The following is a 20,959-nucleotide window of genomic DNA, read 5'->3' on the forward strand; positions in this document are numbered from 1 at the left end:
AAATGTCCCCATCAGAGCCCCCTTTACATTAGATATCACCATTAGAGTCCTCCTTTACATTAGATGTCCTCATCAGAGCCCCCCTTTACCTTAGATGCCACCATCAGAGTCCTCCTTTACATTAGATGTCCCCATCAGAGCCCTCCTTTACATTAAATGTCCTCATCAAAGCCCTGATGTACAGGGCTCTGTGCAGACTCTGATGTATGGGGCTCTGATGTAAGCGGACTCTGATTTAAGGGGGCTCTGTGTGGACTCTGATGTAAGGGGGCTCTGTATGGACTCTGATGTAAGGGGGCTCTGTGCAGGCTCTGATGTAAGGGGCTCTGATGTATGGGGCTCTGATGTACGGGGGCTCTGATGTACGGGGGCTCTGTGCAGACATTGATGTATGGGTCTCTGATGTAAGGGGGGGTATGTGCAGGCTCTGATGTAAGGGGGGGCTGTGCAGGCTCTGATGTAAGGGGGCTCTGATGTAAGGGGGGAGGCTGTGTAGGCTCTGATGTAAGGGGGTTCTGATGTATGGGGGGGTGGAAGCTTTGCAGGCTCTGATGTAAGGGGGCTCTGATGTAAGGGGGGAGGCTGTGCAGGCTCTGATGTAAGTGGGCTCTGATGTAAGAGGGGAGGCTGTGCAGGCTCTGATATAAGGGGGTTCTGATGTAAGGGGGGAGGCTGTGCAGGCTCTGATGTAAGGGGGCTCTGATGTAAGGGGGGAGGCTGTGCAGGCTCTGATGTAAGTGGGCTCTGATGTAAGAGGGGAGGCTGTGCAGGCTCTGATATAAGGGGGTTCTGATGTAAGGGGGGGAGGCTGTGCAGGCTCTGATGTAAGGGGGCTCTGATGTAAGGGGGGGAGGCTGTGCAGGCTCTGATGTAAGTGGGCTCTGATGTAAGGGGGGAGGCTGTGCAGGCTCTGATGTAAGGGGGTTCTGATGTAAGGGGGGAGGCTGTGCAGGCTCTGATGTAAGGGGGCTCTGATGTAACTGGGGGAGGCTGTGCAGGCTCTGATGTAAGGGGGCTCTGATGTAAGGGGGGAGGCTGTGCAGGCTCTGATATAAGGGGGCTCTGATGTAAGGGGGGGAGGCTGTGCAGGCTCTGATGTAAGGGGGGTGGAAGAGCTGGAGATCTGCACAGTGAGCAGAGAGTAAAAGGGGGCACAGTGATTACAGAGAAAATGGGGGGGGGGAGATAATTGCAGGGGCACTATAATCATTACAGTACCACTTTACAGTGCTGTCCCCATTATATCACAGTGACCCTGTATATTACAGTGTGGAGGACACCAAGACCAGGGCAGCCACCCCTGCGAATGACTACCGAATCCACCCAAACCCCCCCCATTTCCTGGAAAAAGTGGCTGCTTTTCTTTTCTCTTTCTTTTTCTTAAATGCCCGGGCCTTTTTTTTGTCACAGTCCGGCCTGCTTGACACCCACACAGTTTGATCACCCCTTCCCTGCCAATGTTATTTATACAGTAATCAGTGCGTTTTTATAGCATTTTATCACTGTAATGGTGTCACTGGTCCCCAAAAAGTGTCACTCAGTGTCAGGTTTGTCCACCGCAATGTCGCAGTCCTGCTAAAAATCACTAATCGGCGTCATTACTAGTAAAAACAATAATAAAAAAAAAAGTCCCTAAATCTATTCCCTATTTTGTAGACGCTATAACTTTTGCACAAACCAATCAACATATGCTTATTGGGATTTTTTTTTTTTTTTTTTACAAAAAATGTAGCAGAATTGCTCTAAATTTATGAAGAAATGTGATTTTACATTTTTTTTTTATTGGGAATGTTTTATAGCAGAAAGTAAAAAATATTGTTTTTTATTTAAAATTGTTGGCTTTATTTTGTTTATAGCGCAGAGGTGATCAAATACCACCAAAAGAAAGTTCTATTTGTGGGGGAAAAGGGACATCGATTTTATTTGGGTACATTGTTGTAGGACTGTGCAGTCGTCAGTCAAAGCAAGGCAGTGCCGTATCGCAAAAAATGGCCTGGTTAGGAAGTGGTTAATCTCTGTGTGTCACCAGAGGCCAGTAACTTCATTGGGTATATATAAAATGTTTACAACCACTTTAAAACTGGCCATAGATGGATAGAATTGCAAATGAAAATTCTTAGGAAAACAACATTTCTCAGAACATTCAAATGTCGTTCAAAAGATTTTGTTTGCTTTTAACATTTGATTTTAGAACAAATGGACTTTACTGAACATAAACCACATACACTATTACAAATTTGTTCACTCAAAAAAAAAAAAATTCCATCTTGCAAACTTTCTTAGAACTTTCTTTTCCTAAGGTTTTCCATTTAAAATTATACCCATTTACGGCCAGCTTTACACATACTGTAGGTTTAACGCTTAAAGGAGTTGTGAAGTCTCAAGATTTTTCACCTTAATGTATTGTATGCATTAATGTATTGTATTGCATTAATGTATTGCATGCATTATGTATGCATTAAGGTGTATTGTATGCATTAAGGTGAAAAACCTTCTGTAGTGCAGCTGCCACTCAGACCCCCCTTTTTCTTACCTGAACCCAATCGTTGCAGCATCAAGGAGGAGCCCAGCAGCTCCACCTGCTGTCTCAGGTCCTCCCTCATTTGATAGATTGATAGACATTGGCTCCCGCTGCTGTCAATCAAATCCAGTGACATGAGAACCGGGGAGGTGGGACTGAGTCTTGCAATCTATGTCAATGGATGCAGCAGCAGGACCCGGGAGCAGGCCCGCACAGGTGCCCCCATGGAAAGTGGTTCTCCGTGGGGGCACTCGATGAAGAGGAGGGGCCAGGAGCTCCGCTGGGGGACCCCAGAAAAGATGGATCGGGACCACTCTGTGCAAAACCCTTGCACAGAGCAGGTAAGTATAACATGTTTGTTATTTAAAAAAAAAAATGAACCGTTACAATCACTTTAAAACAGAAATGGAAGACAAAGGATTTTTAGATCATGTTTGACTTCCTAATACCTATACAATGTTAACAATATATAGTGTATGAATATGAATGGACATACCTCTATTAAAGTGCATTTCAATTATGAAATAAATTATTCAAAAGGGCATATCAATGATTTGCAAATGTTTATATAGATCAACCTTGAGATAGGTTTAGAGATTATCCTGGACTTCTTCTTTTACTTCAGCCTGGCCTACAATCTGTACATCTGGTATATTATCAATAGAATTCTATTTGCATAATCTATTTCACAATGGACTTGTTGACATGCACTTTAGTTCGGGTGTGCTTATTCATACAACATCTTAGCCCCAGCTCATGTTAGATTTCTGCAGCTGTTTAATTTTTGCAGGGTTTGTGGCGTAATTGAACACACTCTACAGTAATCAAGATCTAGCCAGAGGAGAGGAACTGAAATTGAACTGGAAAAGATAAGAAAGCAGTGAGTGATTATGCTTTGGGTGGACTTGATCTCAAATGACTTGAGTGTGCGTTTATAATTTATGATTACCATTTAATGTTGCCAAATTAAGTGGCTAAAGGGAGGTTCTCCTGTAAAGAAGAGATTTAAAATGTTCCTTTCCCTTCGCCCATTGTTCGTTCACGTGAAGAGCTATGGTTGCCAGAAAAATATTCTTCATCTGCAGCACTTCCAGGGGTGACAGATTCTTGACCACCACCGAGGACTGTGGTTTCTTCCACCAGCCTCTCCATTACTACGTTCTGCACAGAACAGTAACGTAGGGGCTGGTGGAAGGAACCAAGAATGGACCAAGAATCCAAAACTCACAAAGGTGTGCCAGATGAAGATTCTCTTGGCATCATAGTTCTTCAAGACACCAAAAAATGAATACATGTAAATATTATTTATCTTTTCTTTCTTTTTTTTTATTTTTTTTCTTTTTTTTTTAGTAGAACCTCCTTTTACACTTTTTACTTTTGTGACAAGGTTGCTTAAGCTAGTGATAATAAAATAGTCTTACCTGAACCTAGAAGTCTTTATGATGTGAGAGCGATTTTTCTTTTCTAGCAACCAGACAAATGGTGTTGTCTCATTTATATTGTGTTTTATTTTCAGTCTTACTAATTCAAATATATTGACTTCCACCGTTAAGGCTGCTTTGTATGTGTAGTTTGAGATTTTCAAACAGTTCAAGTCTGTACTTTGGTTAATGGAGCTGGAAACCTGCAACAGTAAAATTATACAAATGAAAGGAATTATATTGCTTTTTAAGAGATATATCGAGTGATCTCTTCTGTATAGAAGTTTGTGGTAAAGAAACAATATTTGGACAAAAAAAAGAATGTTGGGCAACAGACGTGCATGTTACCCCTGCAAAACTGTTGTCATGCTCCCCAGCAACAGCTCTTACCAATGACAGGATCACTAGTGATACACAGGCCTAAGGCTTTGTAGATTATGCAATTCTCTTTACCGCAACCATGGGTTGTGGGAAAGAAAATTACTCAATTTCCCCATGTACACAGTCAGTGTTGATGGGGATATCCCGTCCATGGAGCTGTTGTGTTCTCTCGGTGGGGAGGTCGATCTGCTGAACCAGCCGAGATTCTATCCATCTATGGCTGGCTTAAAAAGCGTGTGTTTCTGGACTTAATTTCTGTTTTAAACACATCAAATCAGTGTGAAGAACAGTTTTGAGGCTGACCTGATTTGAGTTGCATTTTTCAGTACATATCATAATCCTACTGAGATTTATTATAGGTACTTATATAGCGCTGTCAATTTATGTAGCACTTTACACGTATAGTAGTGGTGCAACAAAATAAAAACAAAACTATCAGGATGGACTTTGCCAAACTAAACCTGAAACCAATTATTTTATAAAAATAATTGTATTATACAGGGAGTCCTCGAGTTACGAATCTCCGACTTGCGAACGACTCCTACTTACCAATGGCACGTGGCGTCGGTGGGCACATCGGAAAACAACATCGGACAACATCAGAAAACACCGTTCTGCACATGCCCGCCCGAATTACGAACAAAACCGACTTATGAACAAACAGGCAGTCCCTAACCTGTTTGTAACTCGGGGACTGCCTGTATTAGGTTTTTTAAATGAATATGAATTTATTGTTGGCTGTTATCGGCACCTTTTGAAGCGATGTTAAAAATCCTGCTTGCTGCCTTCTTGGTGCATATTTGGCCAGTTAAATTTAGGCTTTTTAAATTAATATGAATTTATTGTCGGCCATTATCGGCACCTTTTGCAGCGATGTTAAAAATCCCACTTGCTGCATTTTTGGTGCATATTTGGTCAGTTAAAAAAAATGCACCTCCTCATTAAAATGCTTCGGAAACGCAGCAAGAACGCATCAAAAATGCACACGTGTTGCATTTTTTTATGCATTTTTAAGTCATGTGACATATGACAATCACACCATAAGGGCCAGTTCACAGCATAGAAACACAGTGTGGATGGGTTCCGGATGCTTTTCTGCATGCTTGTTTTTGACGTGTTTGCGGTGAGTTTTTGATGCATACCGGTGCATTCCCCCCCCCCTTATTCTTCACCTTAAATAAGAACATGTGTGTTCCAGTGAGTTTTTGGTGTGTTTAGATGTATTCTGGTGCTTTTTTTTGGTGTGTTTTATGGTGTTCCAGTACAGTTCAGTGCAGACAAAATGCAGCATGTTCTACTTTTTTTTCTGAAAACACAGTGGAACTGACCGCACTGGTGTGAACGATGCCATTGAAAACCATATAACATACTATCCATGCATTTCTGATGCAGAATAAAATTCACTGGACTGCATGTGATGTGAACTGGCCCTAAGCAAGGTAAAATTGTGGCAAAATCAAGGTACTTTTTTTTTCTTTTGGCACAAAGCTGAAAATCCTATTTTCGCCCAATAATTTTTGGTGGCCGAAATTTAAGTGCATCACTACTATATTCACATCAGTCCCTACCCTCAAGGAGCTTACTATCTAAGGTCCCTAACTAACATTCATACATACTAGGGCCAATTTAGACAGAAGCCAATTAAATTGCCAGCATCTCTTTGGAGCGCTGGAAGAAAACCAGAGTGCCCAGAGCCAGTGTAATTTTAGCATCACATTTTTATTACGTTTTAGTAATAGTTTTTTCACTAAAATGCCATTTTAGTTTTAGTCTTATTTTAGTCATCTGAATTGTTTGTTTTAGTCTCCATTACATTTTAGTCGACTAAAATCAAATAGGCTTAATTAAATTGAATGCATTATTTAAGTATAGCGCCCTCTAGTGTGCTAAAAGTATTTTTTTTAGGACAGGTACATTTGCAGGCTTGGCTGCTGGCCAAGCCTGGGTGTGTTTTGATGGTCTGGGCTGGGAGTGGCTCAGTGCAGTGCTGGGTGACTCACAGGTGGTGTCACTGGGACCTCCCACTTCTTTCCAGAACATTCTGGTACTTTCTGGAAAGAGGTGGAGAAGGGAGGTGGAGCCACCTGGGGCATTCTAAGGAGCCCTGACCAATCCCCAACTTGGATTGGCATGGGCCAGGCCTCCTTAAATACCTACTGTATGGTCAGCCCAGCTGAGGTGGAGTTTTATTCGGGAGGAAGAATGGAGATGGAGTATTAGGCTTTTGAGGCCTTTGAGGAAGCTCTCCAGTCTGGGGGCTGGGCTCAGGTGCAGATGGGACACTCTTACAACCCACAGAGATGTCCTGGCCAGGAGGCACAGGAGCAGCAAGAGAGGACAGCCAAAGAACACTGCTGGGCAAATCTCCAGGAGATCTACAGAGGCAGCCAAGAGGGCTAGTGAGTGTTCACTCCATCAGGAGGACTGGAGGCACACCTGAGAGGACTGGGATGCAGCGGTCTGGGATGGGTGCAGAACCAGTCTGGAGGATGGTTGTGGCATGGGCAGTGGAAAGGGGCAGCTGCAGCCAGGAGGGCTGGCAGTACCTGAAGATGTGGTACTGGGAGCAGTAGCCAGAGGGAGAGCTAGCACTGGAACTTTTCTATTTGCTACACCACAGGGTCCCTCCCTGTAAAGGGCATTTGTTTGGGCCTGGCTGAGCCAATGTCAGGCCTACAGTGCTAGGTAGTCTGGAAAGTGAAAGAAAGGAAGTGATACTCTGCAAGCAAGTCAGTGCAGGAGGAGAAGAGGAGAATGTATATATGGAGGTGTATATAGTGAGTCCCAACTTTGATTGTTTGAATTACCTGGGCATCTCCTAAGTCCCTATACCTATCCAAGTTTAATCCCCTCAATAAAACATAAAAAACAAGTGCAAGGACTGTTTCATGTCTCTGAATGAGTCAAAGGCGTGTGCCTGGCTAGGGCAGGGTGACAGACAGACCATGACACTCAGCAGCTCCTACAGGGGATACCACTACATAAGAATTTCTCTAGAATTTCCAAACTCATTATATACTCCTGGTCCTGGAGTAAAAATCGAATAACATTTATTGGGGATGGGGAAGTAAATGCGAGTGCACAGTGCAGAGAACTGGTCTGGGGAGGCTGTTATTTTACACAATGCTCAGCACTGCTACCATGCTGGGAGGGGAAACACTCACCACGTAGTCTGCAGGGCATTGTTCCAGAACTCCCAGGCAGCAGGCAGATAGAGGGAGCCTACGTTCCTCAGCCAATACAGCTTGTTAGGAGGCTGGGGCTTTAATAGACATGTGGAGCTCAGAGAAAAGGAGTTGTTCAGGTCGATAAACGTCCCTCCCTCACATTTTGGTTCCATTTTCCTTCATTGACGAAAATTGGAATTGATTTTTGTCATAGTTTTTGTCAATTGAATTCAAATATTATTTTCGTTTAGTTTGTCACATTTGTGTTGAAGGCAAAGCAAACCGAACACAGACTTTTGTTAGTATTTGTGTTAGAAAGCATGTGTTTTCTTTTAGAGACTACTAATTAAACCTCAAGGAGACAGAGTGAGAATGCCTAAATTCTACCAATGCCGATGAGCGTTATGACTGCTGGGAGACATTGGAGAGGAGTTCAAACCCGACAATTTGTGGCCCTTCCCTCAACCCATTTATGCCCCCCCCAACACTTTTTTTTAACCCATCTCCCCTCACTAACACCACTCACTCTAGACGTGGGCATTTTGCGATGTCCTTGTTGCTACTGTATACTGCATGCTTGTAGCTATAGTAAGACTGTACCTGACTGGTTATGTCATGCTTTGCCTTGGAATGTACTTTGTTTCTTTCACTATGGGTTGTATAAATAAAGAATAAAAAAATATATAAAGTATGTATTTTAGCGCTGCTGTGTTTGAATGCAAAACTCAGTGCTACTGTATAGAGCAACATCCGGGTACACAAGCTCTAAAGATGGTGGGCATTTTTCTGAGATATTTTGTTTAAAAATAAATTTGTTAAACAGGTAATAGACACATACTTACTTTAGACATTACATTATGTATACGCAGTGGTGTTACTATGAGGGGAAATGTTTTGGAAAAATAAGCTGTACAGTGATTTATAGGGGAAACCTAGAATGAGTCCAAGTCATGGCATGAAACCATCCACAAAATGCACTACTGGTTATAGTCTCAGGCTGACACTTGCTACATGATAGACCCTATGGCCTTTAAAGGTTTTGGTCACCCAAAAGTTATATTTTATTTAGGTGTGAAGCCTGGTGGGCTTAGTTATTACCTTTCTTATATGATACTTCAACAGAAAGATTCCCTTTTCATAATTCCTGAGTTTGTTCCTGTCCACTTAGGAGCTTGGGCTGTTTTCTATGACCTGTTCCAGCATCTCCTGTTGCGTTCTCCATAAAATAAAACTGATTTTAAAAATGTAGCCATGAGTGTGGGTGCCTCTAATAATGTTCACAGCAGTTGTGCAGACCCAGAAATGGCAGCAAAGGAATTTCAATCAAATCCCTGGGAGATATAATAATCTGTGAGCGTTACCAGAAAAGTTAGCGTTTTTTCCATGTTGTACTCAGTTAGATGTATTTTTCACAAATGAAGCATGGTCATATTACTAACCTCTAATTCAGTCTCTGTGTCTTCTTTTTCTTCATAGTTTGTCATTAAATAACATTTGATAACTGCCGAGTTTTGGATAGTGACCGCAAAGATGCTGAAAAAGATAGTAGCTGGAAAAAAGAAAAACAGAGGTTTAGATCACCTTATTTTACTGTTTTCATTCTCCATATGTCATCCTTTGCAAAAATGTATTTTTCCAAGCAGTGAGGTTTTTGTGCTCTGATTTCATATCTTCTCCTATAGCCCCTGGGTACTTGAAAATTAAAGTAATCAATATCGGCTTACGCTTACCTGTGTCTGCGTTTTTCCATAAAGTCACACTAAACTCGAAAAGAAAAATTCTATACGAGTTCATCCTGTATCCTAGATCAATGATATATGGACATTCAAATTATATGTAAATCCAAAGTTATTTTTTCTTAGTTATGGATAGAATGGAGAAGCGTTAGAAACCTTTCCAGGTTTTTACTGCTACCCAAGGCTCCATTAGAGATATTTACCTTCACTTCCTGTCCTGCTGACAGCAATACAGACAGAAATAAAAATGTTTTTCTTTCGTAGAGTAGGGGAGGATAGAACCCCTGTCATTTTGTATTTCTGGCTATGTGCCTGTGTCAGCTTTCCCTTCATTCCTCTCTGATTAAATTGGGGATCTCTGGGGGGGATTAAATTTGTGGCACTGCAATGCAAAGCATCATAGCCATGGCATGGGTACACCTCCATCTGATGCTTTTCTAGCTTAACCACTTCAGCCCCAGAAGGATTTATCCCCTTAACGACCAGGCCAATTTTTGCAATACAGCACTGTGTTACTTTAACCACTTCAATACAGGGCACTTATAGCCCCTTCCTGCCCAGACCAATTTTCAGCTTTCAGCACTCTCACAGTTTGAATGACAATTACTCAATCATGCAACGCTGTACCCATATGAAATTTGCATCCTTTTTTTCACACAAACAGAGATTTCTTTTGGTGGTATTTAATCACTAGTGGGTTTTTTATTTTCTGTGCTATGAATAAAAAAAGACCATACATTTTGTGAAAAAATTACCTTTTTCTTTGTTTGTGTCATAAAATTTAGCAAATTAGTATTTTTTCTTCATACGTTTTGGCCAAAATGTATACTGCTACATATCTTTGGTAACAAATAACCCAAATTAGTGTATATTATTTGGTCTTTGTGAAAGTTATAGAGTCTACAAGCTATGATGCCAATCACTGAAAATTGATCACACCTGATCACACCACATGTATTAGAGCTTATCTCATTTCTTGAGACCCTTACCAACCAGGAAAGTACAAATACCCCCCAAATGACCCCTTTTTGGAAAGTAGACATTCCAAGGTATTTAGTAAGTGGCATGGTGAGTTTTTTGAAGTTGTAATTTTTTCCCACAATTCTTTGCAAAATGAAGGTTTTGTTTTTGTTTTACAAAATTGTCAAATGAACAGGTTATTTCTCTCTCAGAGCATATGCATACAACAAATTACACCCTAAAATACATTCTGCTACTCCTCCTGAGTATGGTGATACCATGTGTGAGACATTTTCACAGCCAGGCCATATACCGAGGCCCAACATGTAGGGAGCACCATCAAGTGTTCTAGGGACATAAATTACACATCTAATGTCATTACGAGCTATCACACTTTTAAAGGCCCTGGACAATGGAATTGCCCACAAAATGATACCATTTTCGAAAACAAACACCCCAACGTATAATCTATGAGGCATAGTGAGTCTTTTGAATTCTTAATTTTTTTCCAAAAGTTTTTGGAAAATGTGGGAAAAAATGAAAACGCATTATTTATTTTTTTTACACAAAGTTGTCAATTTATAAGATATTTCCAACACATCGCATGTATATAGCAAAAAATGACACCCTAAAATACATTCTGCTACTGCTCCTGATACCACATGTGTGAGACTTTTACACAACCTGGCCACATACAGAGGCCCAACATCCAAGTAGTACTGTCAGGTGTTCTAGGGGCATAAATTACACATATAATTTCCTGACAACCTATAATATTTGAAGGCCCTTCATATTTCTAACACATAGCATGTACATATCAAGAATTACACTCCAAAATAAAAAAATTTGAGGTAAGGGTAAAAAAAAAGTATTACCTGTGGTTTTAGAGGAGACAATTGGTCCAGGAAGGTGTGCCCACAGAGGAGAGAATTGGTGCAGGCAGCAGGCAGGGATGTGCTTAGCGACAACAATAGTAATTATCCAGACAGCAGTATTGTCTATAGTCAGCACAAGGATATTGCAAGCACAGCCAAAGTATTTGTCCATAAGAATTGTCCAGGCAGAGCCATAATATTGGTCCTGGTACACTGTTACCTGCAGACACTCATTACCGTTCTCCAGCCTTTCATAAGCATACTGCCTCTTGCTACAGCTAATTATTTCCATAGTCTAGGTAGCAGGCAGAGGTGTGGTCAGTTCATGCGGCAGGCAGAGGCATGACGACAGTAAGTCAACAGTAGGCTGAGGATCGCAATCAGGTAAGACCTGTGCACACGGTCACAGGGGTAGAGGCTTCATCCACCCAAATCTCTATGAAGCCAAATGGATGAGATATATTGCAACTTTCTTGTACCAGAAATGGAACCTCCTTATTGACAAATAGGGCTGAAGCATTTGGCCGTTGCAATCACCCCCCCCCCCCCATGTAGAGATTGTAATCTTGGACACATGTTGGCTTTTCAATGGGACCTCATCTTCTTTGAACCTCAACTGTAGTGTCATCATGGATGGTGGACATCATGTGCACATTTCTGGTATCCTTCCACCTCAAGGCCAGCGCTTCATTGCATCTCAAAGCTACTCTTTCCCTCCTTCATAGTTTTTTGTGGACTATAGATTGTGGGAAGTCCTTCCTGTTTTTTTCTGGAGGTTCCACAGGCCAGGGTTTTTGCGAGGTATAGTTGATTGAAAAGGGACAGCCTGATTGTAAAATGTATCCAGGTATACGTGGTAACCTTTGTTCAGCAGTGGGTATGCCATGTCCCATACAATTTTTTCAGTTGTGCCCATGTAGGCCGGGCACTCAGGGGGCTGGAGCTGGGAATCTCTTCCTTCATAAATGTGGAACGCATACAGATATCCTGTGACTCTCTCGCAAAGTTTATAAAATTTTACCCTGTATCTGGGCCTTTTGCTAGAAATAAATAGTTTTATTCCCAGCCGGCCTGAAAAGGGTACCAATAACTCATCTACAGATATATATTGATTGGGGACATAGAGTTCTGCAAATCGTAGGGAAAATAAATTTATGAGTGGGTGGATTTTATATAATTTATCGTAATTTGGATGATTCACTGCCACTAGAGTCGACAGGCCAGGGAGAGGCTGTAGCAGTCGAACATGTAACATGTTCCCAACAGTGAATCTATCCTTTAACCCTTTCATGACTAAGCCTATTTTTGGAATTTGGTGTTTACAAGTTAAAATCCATATTTTTTGCTAGAAAATTACTTGGAACCCCCAAACATTATATATATTTTTTTAGCAGAGACTCTAGAGAATAAAACGGCGATTGTTGCAATATTTTATGTCACAGGGTATTTGCGCAGCGGTGTTTTAAACGCAACTTTTTGGGGAAAGGGACACTTTCATGAATAAAAAAAAAAAAAACTGTAAAATTAGCCCAATTTTTTTGCGTAATGTGAAAGATAAAGTTACGCCGAGTAAATAGATACCAAACATGTCACACTTTATAATTGCGCGCACTTGTAGATTGACGACAAAGTTCGGTACCTACAAATCTCAATAGGCGACGCTTTAATTTTTTTTTACGGTTACCAGGTTAGCGTTACAGAGGAGGTCTAGTGGTAGAATTATTGCTCTCGCTCTGACGATCGCGGCGATACCTCACATGTGTGATTTGAACACCGTTTACATACGCGGGCGCGACTTCCGTATGCGTTTTCTTTGCTTCGCGAGCTCGCGGGGACGGCAGGCGCTTTAAAAAAAAAAAATTTTTTTTTTTTTTTTTTCATTTATTTTAAAATGACTAAATTGTTTTAAAAAAAAAAATTTATCACTTTTATTGCTGTCACAAGGAATGTAAACATCCCTTGTGACAGTAATAGGTGGTGACAGGTCCTCTTTATGGAGGGATCGGGGGTCTAAAAGACCCCCCACCCCTCCTTTACACTTCAATGTATTCAGATCGCCGAAAACGGCGATTCTGAATACCAGATATTTTTTTTAAACCGGCGCCATTGGCAGCCGAGTAAACAGGAAGTGACGTCATGACGTCGCTTCCGTGTTTACGATGAGGAGACTGTAACGAAGCCGATTACGGCTTCGTTCCAGTTCCTCCCCAGCAGCCGGAGGCGTCGGATCACGAATCGGTGCTCCCGATCGAGCGGGAGCACCGGTAACAGCGGCGAGAGGCGGCGGGAGGGGGGACGTCCCCTCCCGCTCCTCCGGCATAACAGCCGAGCGGCTTTTAGCCGCATCGGTTGTTATGCCTGGATAGCCAATCGCCTGCTGCAAAAAACAGTACTGGGATGATGCCTGCAGGTGCGGGCATCATCCCGGTATACCCCCCGGAAGCCGAGTACGCATATCTGCGTACGCTCGGCGGGAAAGGGTTAAGGGAGAGTGGTTGGGGGGGTGGGTTGGGGTGCTATAAAAACATGGCTCAACCACAAATTTTTTACCTCTCTTCCTTAAACGTAACTGTAATGCCCTGTACACACAGTTGGAAATTCCGACGGAAAAGGGCCGATCGGATTACATTGACGGAAAATCCGATCGTGTGTGGACTTTTTCCATCGGAATCTCCGACGGAAAAAATTTGGGAGCAGGACTTCAAATTTTCCGACAACAACATCCGATCTGAATTTTTCCGATCGTTTGTATAGAATTCCGATCGGACAAAGTGCCACGCATGCTTAGATCAAATTATGAGGCCAAAGCTATTGGCTACTAGCCACAACGTAGTCCCGTCGCAACCAACGAATGTCATCACGTTCCGAACTCAAATTTTGTCTGACCGTGTGTATGCAACACCAGTTTCGGACAAAATCCATTGGAAAAAATCAGACGGATTTTGTTGTCCGACCGTGTGTAGGGGGTCCAAATCTAGTCTAAGGCCCCGTTTGCACCTGAGCGCTTTTTTGCTTGAAGCTTGTAGCTCAGCAAGCCAAATCCTATTAATTATAATGGCCCCTGTTCACATCTGAGCATTCTGTCACCTGAAGTAAAATGCCTGTCGCTCAAAAAAGTACATGAGCTTCTTTTTGGCAAATTACAAGCGTTTTTGGCCCCTTAGACTTCCATAGAAATGCCTGATTTGAATGCTTTACGAGTGTTTTGTCACGCATTTTCTGTTCAAACCACTAATTTCCTCTCCCTCTCCTCCCCCTAGTGCTTTCTATTGACTAAACAAAAATGCCTGAAGCTGTAAAACGATTGTAATACGCTTATAAAAGGCTTGTAATACTCTTCTAAAAACTCTCAAATAAAAATGCCAGTAAATCGCTATGCTTAGGTGTGAATGCAGCCCTTCAGGACAGCACTATAGCCGAGTGACGGCTATAGAGCGGCTGCACTTTGCTGGGACATCCTCCTGTGCTTGTGCTGCCTGCGCACCCCCTGCAGCATGTATCGCTGTGTCCTTAGGATGTAGCTGATTAGAGATCGGGGGAAAGAGCCAATCACAGTGGCTCTTCACCACGTGATCAGCTTTGTCCAGTCACAAAGGAGAGGCGAAAACCGGCAAATACACACAGGGGACATCTCCACTGACAATCAGAGTGATGATCATCAGTGATGATGATCAGTGCACCCCCACCAGTGCCACCAGTGCTACCAATCTTTGTCAATCAGTGCCCACCAGTGCTGCCAATCTGTGCCCACCGGTGCTGCCAATTAGTGCCTATCAGTGATGCCTATCAGTTCCGCCTAACATTGCTGACTATCAGTGCCCATCAGTGCCGCCTCATCGATGGCACCTTATTAGTGCCCATCAGTGCCACCTATCAGGGCCTATCAGTGCCAATTAATGCAGCCTATCAGTGCCCATCAGTGCAGCATATCAGTGAAGGAGAAAAATTACTTATTTACAACATTTAATAACAGAAATGAAGATTGTTTTTTTTTTTTTTTTTTTATGTTTTTTCAAATCTTTTTTTGTTTTCTTTTAGTATATTCTAAAATGTAGTTTGGGTACAGTGTAGCATGGCCGCGCAATTGTCATTCAAAGTGCAACAGCAATAAAAAATGAAAATTGGCCTGTGCAGGAAGGGGGTGAAAGTGCCCAGAAGGCAAGTGGTTAAAGAAAGAATACTACTAATTAAAGAAGCTACAATGCTTAATCAGCTGGCAACCACTAGTATTTAACTATCTTATCTCTACCTCAAGTTCCCAATTATATGCTTCGGCACATGGTGTGTCTTATATGTACCTCATGTTCCCCATTGTAGATTGTACATTGCACCACAAGATATCTTATTTTTACTTTATGTTCCCCACTGTTCACTGCACTTCAATGTGTCTTTATTTTTACCTCGTGTTTCAAGTTGCATGTTACACCACAAAATGTCTTATTTCTACCTCATGTTCCCTATTGTATGCTTTACCACATCCTTCTCATCCTGTTCTTATTATATACTTATGTCAGGTGGTTCGAAGGACCAGAACTCTTTATCCCCCCACCCAAGTTTAGATACCTGTACCACATATTAAAATGCTTGGTGTAAATAGAAGTCCGTAAGTTCTCTGTCTATCACAGAGAACTAGTGTCAGGACTCAGGAGTGTGAAGCCACCAGCAGACATTAGATGGTGGTCAGACCTGCCAGAATGACCCATAACACGTATGTTTGCATTGACCACTAAATGCATGTTTAAACCAATGAAAAAAGAGGTGCACAGGCCAAATGAAAAGATACATCTCATCAGGTCTTCAACCTAAATAAAAAGTTTTTTTTAGCATTTGATGCATTTTGTTGGTGCCCACCACCTCTCATATTAGACATATTGTGGTAAAGCTGGCTCACATTGCTCACGGTGCTCACGGTGAAACAAAGTGCTCACGGTGAAACAAATATGACACTTTTTTATTTAATTTTTTTACACTATTGTCCCGCCATTTCTAAGTTCCACTTATTTTAACTGTGTTTGGGCCACCCTCAGAGCATTTGAGTGCAACCACTTTTCCCCAAAGACCTGCATGGAGACAGATGTCTTCTCCACATGCCAATTTCTTAGGTTGCGCACATCACGTACAGTATGTGGTCTCTTGCAACCTCACCAGATGTGAGATATCTTTCTCTACCTTCATTTTTTTCCTCGACTACACTCACTTTGTTCCATCAATAATACTACACCACAAGGGTTCTGCTGTCTGTTTTCTATCAGATTTTGCTTTCTGCAAGTCTCTGATTTACAGTATCTGCATTTTGAGAGGTGAACAGTTTCAAGATGTATGTTAAAAACCAACAGAGTTGGGGTAAAACTATACCCTAATACTGGCATATCTTGGGAAGAAAAAGATTCTCAGCATGGAGAATATTTGGCATACATTTGAAAATTTAGACATTTTTGGTGCAGAAAAGGGACCTGTTTTTTTCCTTTTTTCACATACTGAAAGGACCCGAGGTCAGGAGTTTTTAGTCTGATCTATATAGATGTTTTTAAAATGCACTTTTTACCTATCAAAAAGTGTTTTCCAGCACTAAACCTCTCATCTGATTTCTAAATTGCTGCATTTGTAAATTCCAAAAGGGAAAACCAATCTTGTTTTTTTTTTGTTTTTTTTTGTACAATTCTCCTTTAAGGGGTCGTGGCAAGGGGTGTGTGTCCTATGCCTGCATGCTTTTGCTGATAGGTGTCCCTCATTCCCATCTCAAAAAGTTGGGAGGTATGCTGAAGCATGTCCTACATTGTACATACCTCCCAGCAGTGGCGGCCCCCCCTGTAGTGTCAGAAAAAAAAACGGTCCCTTTAAGACGTTTAAAAAAAAGAAAAAGAAAGTCATTTAACATGTGGCGCCGGTCACAGTGCACTATGAGAAGCGCCACATCGATGCTATCACAAGATTGCATCCAAGGCGCTTCATTTGTGGGTTTTTAACCCGCCTTGCGGCGCAATTTAGAGTGCCGACTAGCTTCCGCCCGTAAAATCACTGTGATTCTACAAGCGGGAGCATTGTCATTCAAAGACAGGCAGGTCACTTCCGGGTTTCGCGAAGCAGCCGAAAGCCGGAAGTGACGTCGGCAGCTCCGTTCCTCAGCCCGAGCGGAGCTGCAGGTGAGGTGAGTGGTTCATTGCAGGCAGTTCTCTATGGATAAAAAACGATTTTTATGCCAAATTGCCAATTAATTGAGAAATCTAAATTCACCCCGGCCTTTACTAGACTAGTCAACTGTGCAGGAATTATTAGAGCAATTTTGAAAAGAATATAAATTGAGCAGAGCAGAAAAATAACATAATGCTTGCAGGAGGATCACATGCCATGTGGTATTATTCTTATTCAGCAAAGTGCAAACAAAAGTAAATGGTCTGCTCTGTGCTACTCTCTGTTACTCACAGTAATTTGCTGGCAAAGACATTTTTACAAACCTTTTTTGCATGTTAGTGTAAATATGAGATCTGAGGACTTTTTGACCCCAGATCTCATATTTAAGAGGACCTGTCATGCTTTTTTCTATTACAAGGGATGTTTACATTCCTTGTAATAGGAATAAAAGTGACACCATTTTTTTTTTTAAAACTGTGAAAAAATAACACATACGTGAGTACTGCGCCGTCTCCTGACACTATGGGTGGAAGGAAGTGGAATACAGGGGACGGATTGGGTGGATTATATAAGGGGGAGTGGTTTATGAGAAGTAGGAGGGGCCAACAATGATGGGCGGAGTCTGGCGCCCCCCATCCAAAAACTTCACCAGCCGCCACTGCCTCCCAGCTTTCTGAGATAGGAATGAGAGACACCGATTAGCAAACATAAATAAGCATAGGACACACCCCCTGTCTCGCCTCCTTATTGTACAAAAAGAAAAAACAATGATTAGTTAAACCTACAAGTGTTTTTTTACCACTACTATTCCTTATATTGGCTTTTGGAATTCACAAATGCAGCAATTTAGAAAATGGAGGAAAGGTTTAGCACTGTGAAGCACTTTTTGATAGATAAATAGTGCATTTTATATACAACTACAGTATAAAGATCAGACCAATATGAGGAACAAATGGGGAGGAAAGAGGAACAGAGGGACTTTTTTCTGAATAAGGGCCAGTCCCTCGAAATCATGGACAGTTGAGAACTATGCCTTCTATGTGAAGACTGCAAGACCCTGGACATATCTTGGGAGCATCAGAGAGCAGAGGAGGAAGCCTGGGGAAGCAAGGAATAGGATATTTATAGCTGCTTATTCATTCTCCCCTGGACAAAAGGAACAAATGAGGCAACTGAGGCAACCGCACTGCAAGGGTCATTTGTAACTTTTCATGGTGTTAAGCTTTATGGGTTAGGGAATTGGGTTAGCATTGTATAGGATAAGTTCACCTTAAAAAATAATAATAAATAAATAAATGCACATCTTTTTGCAAGTAAAAAAATGTGCATTTATTTTTTTATTTTTTTACTAGGAGATTGTGGGTGCAATGCAAGGCTCATGCAGACTGTCTGAGTGAGCTGTACAAAATATATAAAATGCGGTTTTATAGCAGCACCATCTTGAATGTAAACGCATTTTTAGGGTGTGCCCCCCAAGTCTGTTGTCAGAGTAAGTTGTCTGTTCGTATCCCATATGGGCAAGCAGTTACACACTGACAGGAAGCATTAATAAACTACCTAGAGAGCTTAACAGCACCCCGGTAGCTCATTGAGAGCTACGAGCCGACAGCAGCAAAGGCTGTCCATGCTTGCAATTCTCCCATTCACAAAAATCTGTGAATGAATGATGCGGATGGGTGGGTGGAGAAGAATCAGCCTCCTGTCACAATGCAGACTCGGGGGTGCAGGGGCAGCAGTAACGTGTTACATGTTGCACACTGAATACGGATGTGATATGTTAAAAAAGGGGAAATCTATCCTTTAAGTGTTAAGAGGTTCAAGTATTATGTAGCACAAACAATTGCAATGTTTTGATAAAATACTTTTTTGCAGTTTTTATTGCATCTTATCTGCTGATCTTCTACAACTGCTTAGCAGGTACTTCCTGTCTACGTGCACTCACTTGAGCAATGGCTGCAGGGCTGGTTTCTTGACTGTGACAAAAGTGGCCTATGCCTGCATCATGTGTGTAGAAACAGCCACTTGTAGTCTCCACTGATAGCCCCAGTGACAGCACAGGAGCACAACTGGGAGATAACAATGGAGCATTGTCCATCCATATCAGGAAATGCCTGATCAAGGACTTTCATAGCAAGATCACTGGGCATCTTATTTTACAAAGGTCAGACGCTACTATAAATACAATTAGTCCATTAAAAAAAATCCATCAATTTATGTGCAGATATAAAGTCCAATAAGAATCCAGGTGCCAAACTTTGCCCAACACCACAATATGGTGAATTTTCAAATAGGCTTCTTATTTATTCCTTCCAGCATAAACTCCACGACGTGTGCTAAAAAAAATGCACACTTACCACAAATATTAACCTGCGATTAAAGGAAGGTCAAAAGTGCTTGGTTTCCCATTAGGGTTTTCAGCCAGAACAAGTCTGATAATCTTCCTCCCCTTTCCATCAACCATTCCCACCATTGGTGCCTGTGGTGGTGCCAGTAGTCCAGCAGCTGGAGCAAACGGGGTAGGTTAAGGTAACTTGTTATACAAAATAGAGACAAAATATGCAGCTGCTCTTTAAAGTGCATCTTATTATAGATGACCCATTTCAGCCAGATGGCACCACCACATTACCATCACAATGACCCATACCCATTTGGAGCAACAGTAGTGTGCATCAGGGGTACACCTGAGCTGTCCATTTGTACAGTTCAAGTAAAACAGCTTGAGGAAGCCACATCCTATTTTTCAACATCCAGTTATGCTTGGCATAAGCATCATAAATCAGGTGTAACCATAAAAGCTGGCGGGTTTCCCTTCTAGAGCTATTTAGAGAAGCCGCTTCAACAGTCAAAGCATCAAGCTGTTGTTGAGCAGATCATCTTTCCTGTTTAAAAAGTACGTTACTTCTTGTGGAGGCTACAGGCTGGGAGATTGGGTTGGAAAAACCTTTATCTGATCTATAAGGTTAATGAAACTATGTGTGTGTCTGACCCCATTCTCTAATAACAAACACAACAAAGACATCTTAAAAGAGCCCAAGTGCTAAAGGGACACTTATAATTTTCTCTTTTAGGAAAGAAAACCATCAGTTGAAATACAGTTACGGTGTCTTTAGGTACCTTTCATTTTCTACAAATAATTTTCTCTGTGCCCCAATACCAAGCCACATATCAGATCAAGTGAAAAAAATGTGTCACCTGGCGCAAAATTATATTTAAAATTAGAGTAAAATCTGCTGCAGTTAGAAATTCTCTACCATTAGTTAGAGGAAAATTGATAATGTACAAAAAATGTAACTGAGCTGATTATAGAGTGCTTACACAGTAAAAACAGAATCGGTGAAATGTGCAAAAACTATAAAACTGTATAACTCTATAGTGCAAATTATTACATTCTCAAGTGCAAAATTGAGAAGTTATCAAAACTGCGGGACACAGGTTTTTAACAATAATTCCCAAAGTCCACTTCACGATTCTATCATTTAAATGTCATGTCCGTGCTATCATGCTCAAAATCACATCCGTGCTACTTTAAAAGCCTTTTCACCACTTTGTGCATCACCACCACCTTCTGAAATGGTCACTCACCAGAGCCTAGAAAAAAACGTTGCCTTTGGTTCATATTGGGGTAAAGCCGCGTACACACGGGCGGACTGTCTGGCCTACTTAGTCCGCCGAAACACATTTCAGCGGACAGTCCGCTTGTGTGTGGGCTTCAGCGGACTTTTTCAGCGTGCAGTCTGGCGGACTAAGTATTTCGGAATTTCCGTAA

General features: G+C 41.8%; 1 protein-coding gene across 1 annotated transcript in view; it reads right to left on the reverse strand.

Annotated features, from left to right (window-relative positions):
* FLT3 (fms related receptor tyrosine kinase 3) overlaps nucleotides 1-20,959 on the reverse strand; it is a 182,087-nt gene that overhangs the window by 99,198 nt on the left and 61,930 nt on the right. The window contains exons 2-3 of the mRNA XM_077484075.1: nucleotides 8,930-9,039; nucleotides 3,943-4,145 (exon numbers count right to left, since the gene is read on the reverse strand). Of these exons, the coding sequence (XP_077340201.1) occupies nucleotides 3,943-4,145; nucleotides 8,930-9,039 (313 nt within the window). The remainder of the gene's footprint in view (nucleotides 1-3,942; nucleotides 4,146-8,929; nucleotides 9,040-20,959) is intronic.

This window comes from Lithobates pipiens, unplaced genomic scaffold, assembly GCF_037356315.1.
Source record: "Lithobates pipiens isolate NorthernLeopardFrog02 unplaced genomic scaffold, aLitPip1_a1.2 Scaffold_16, whole genome shotgun sequence".
NCBI classification, from domain to species: Eukaryota; Metazoa; Chordata; class Amphibia; order Anura; family Ranidae; genus Lithobates; species Lithobates pipiens.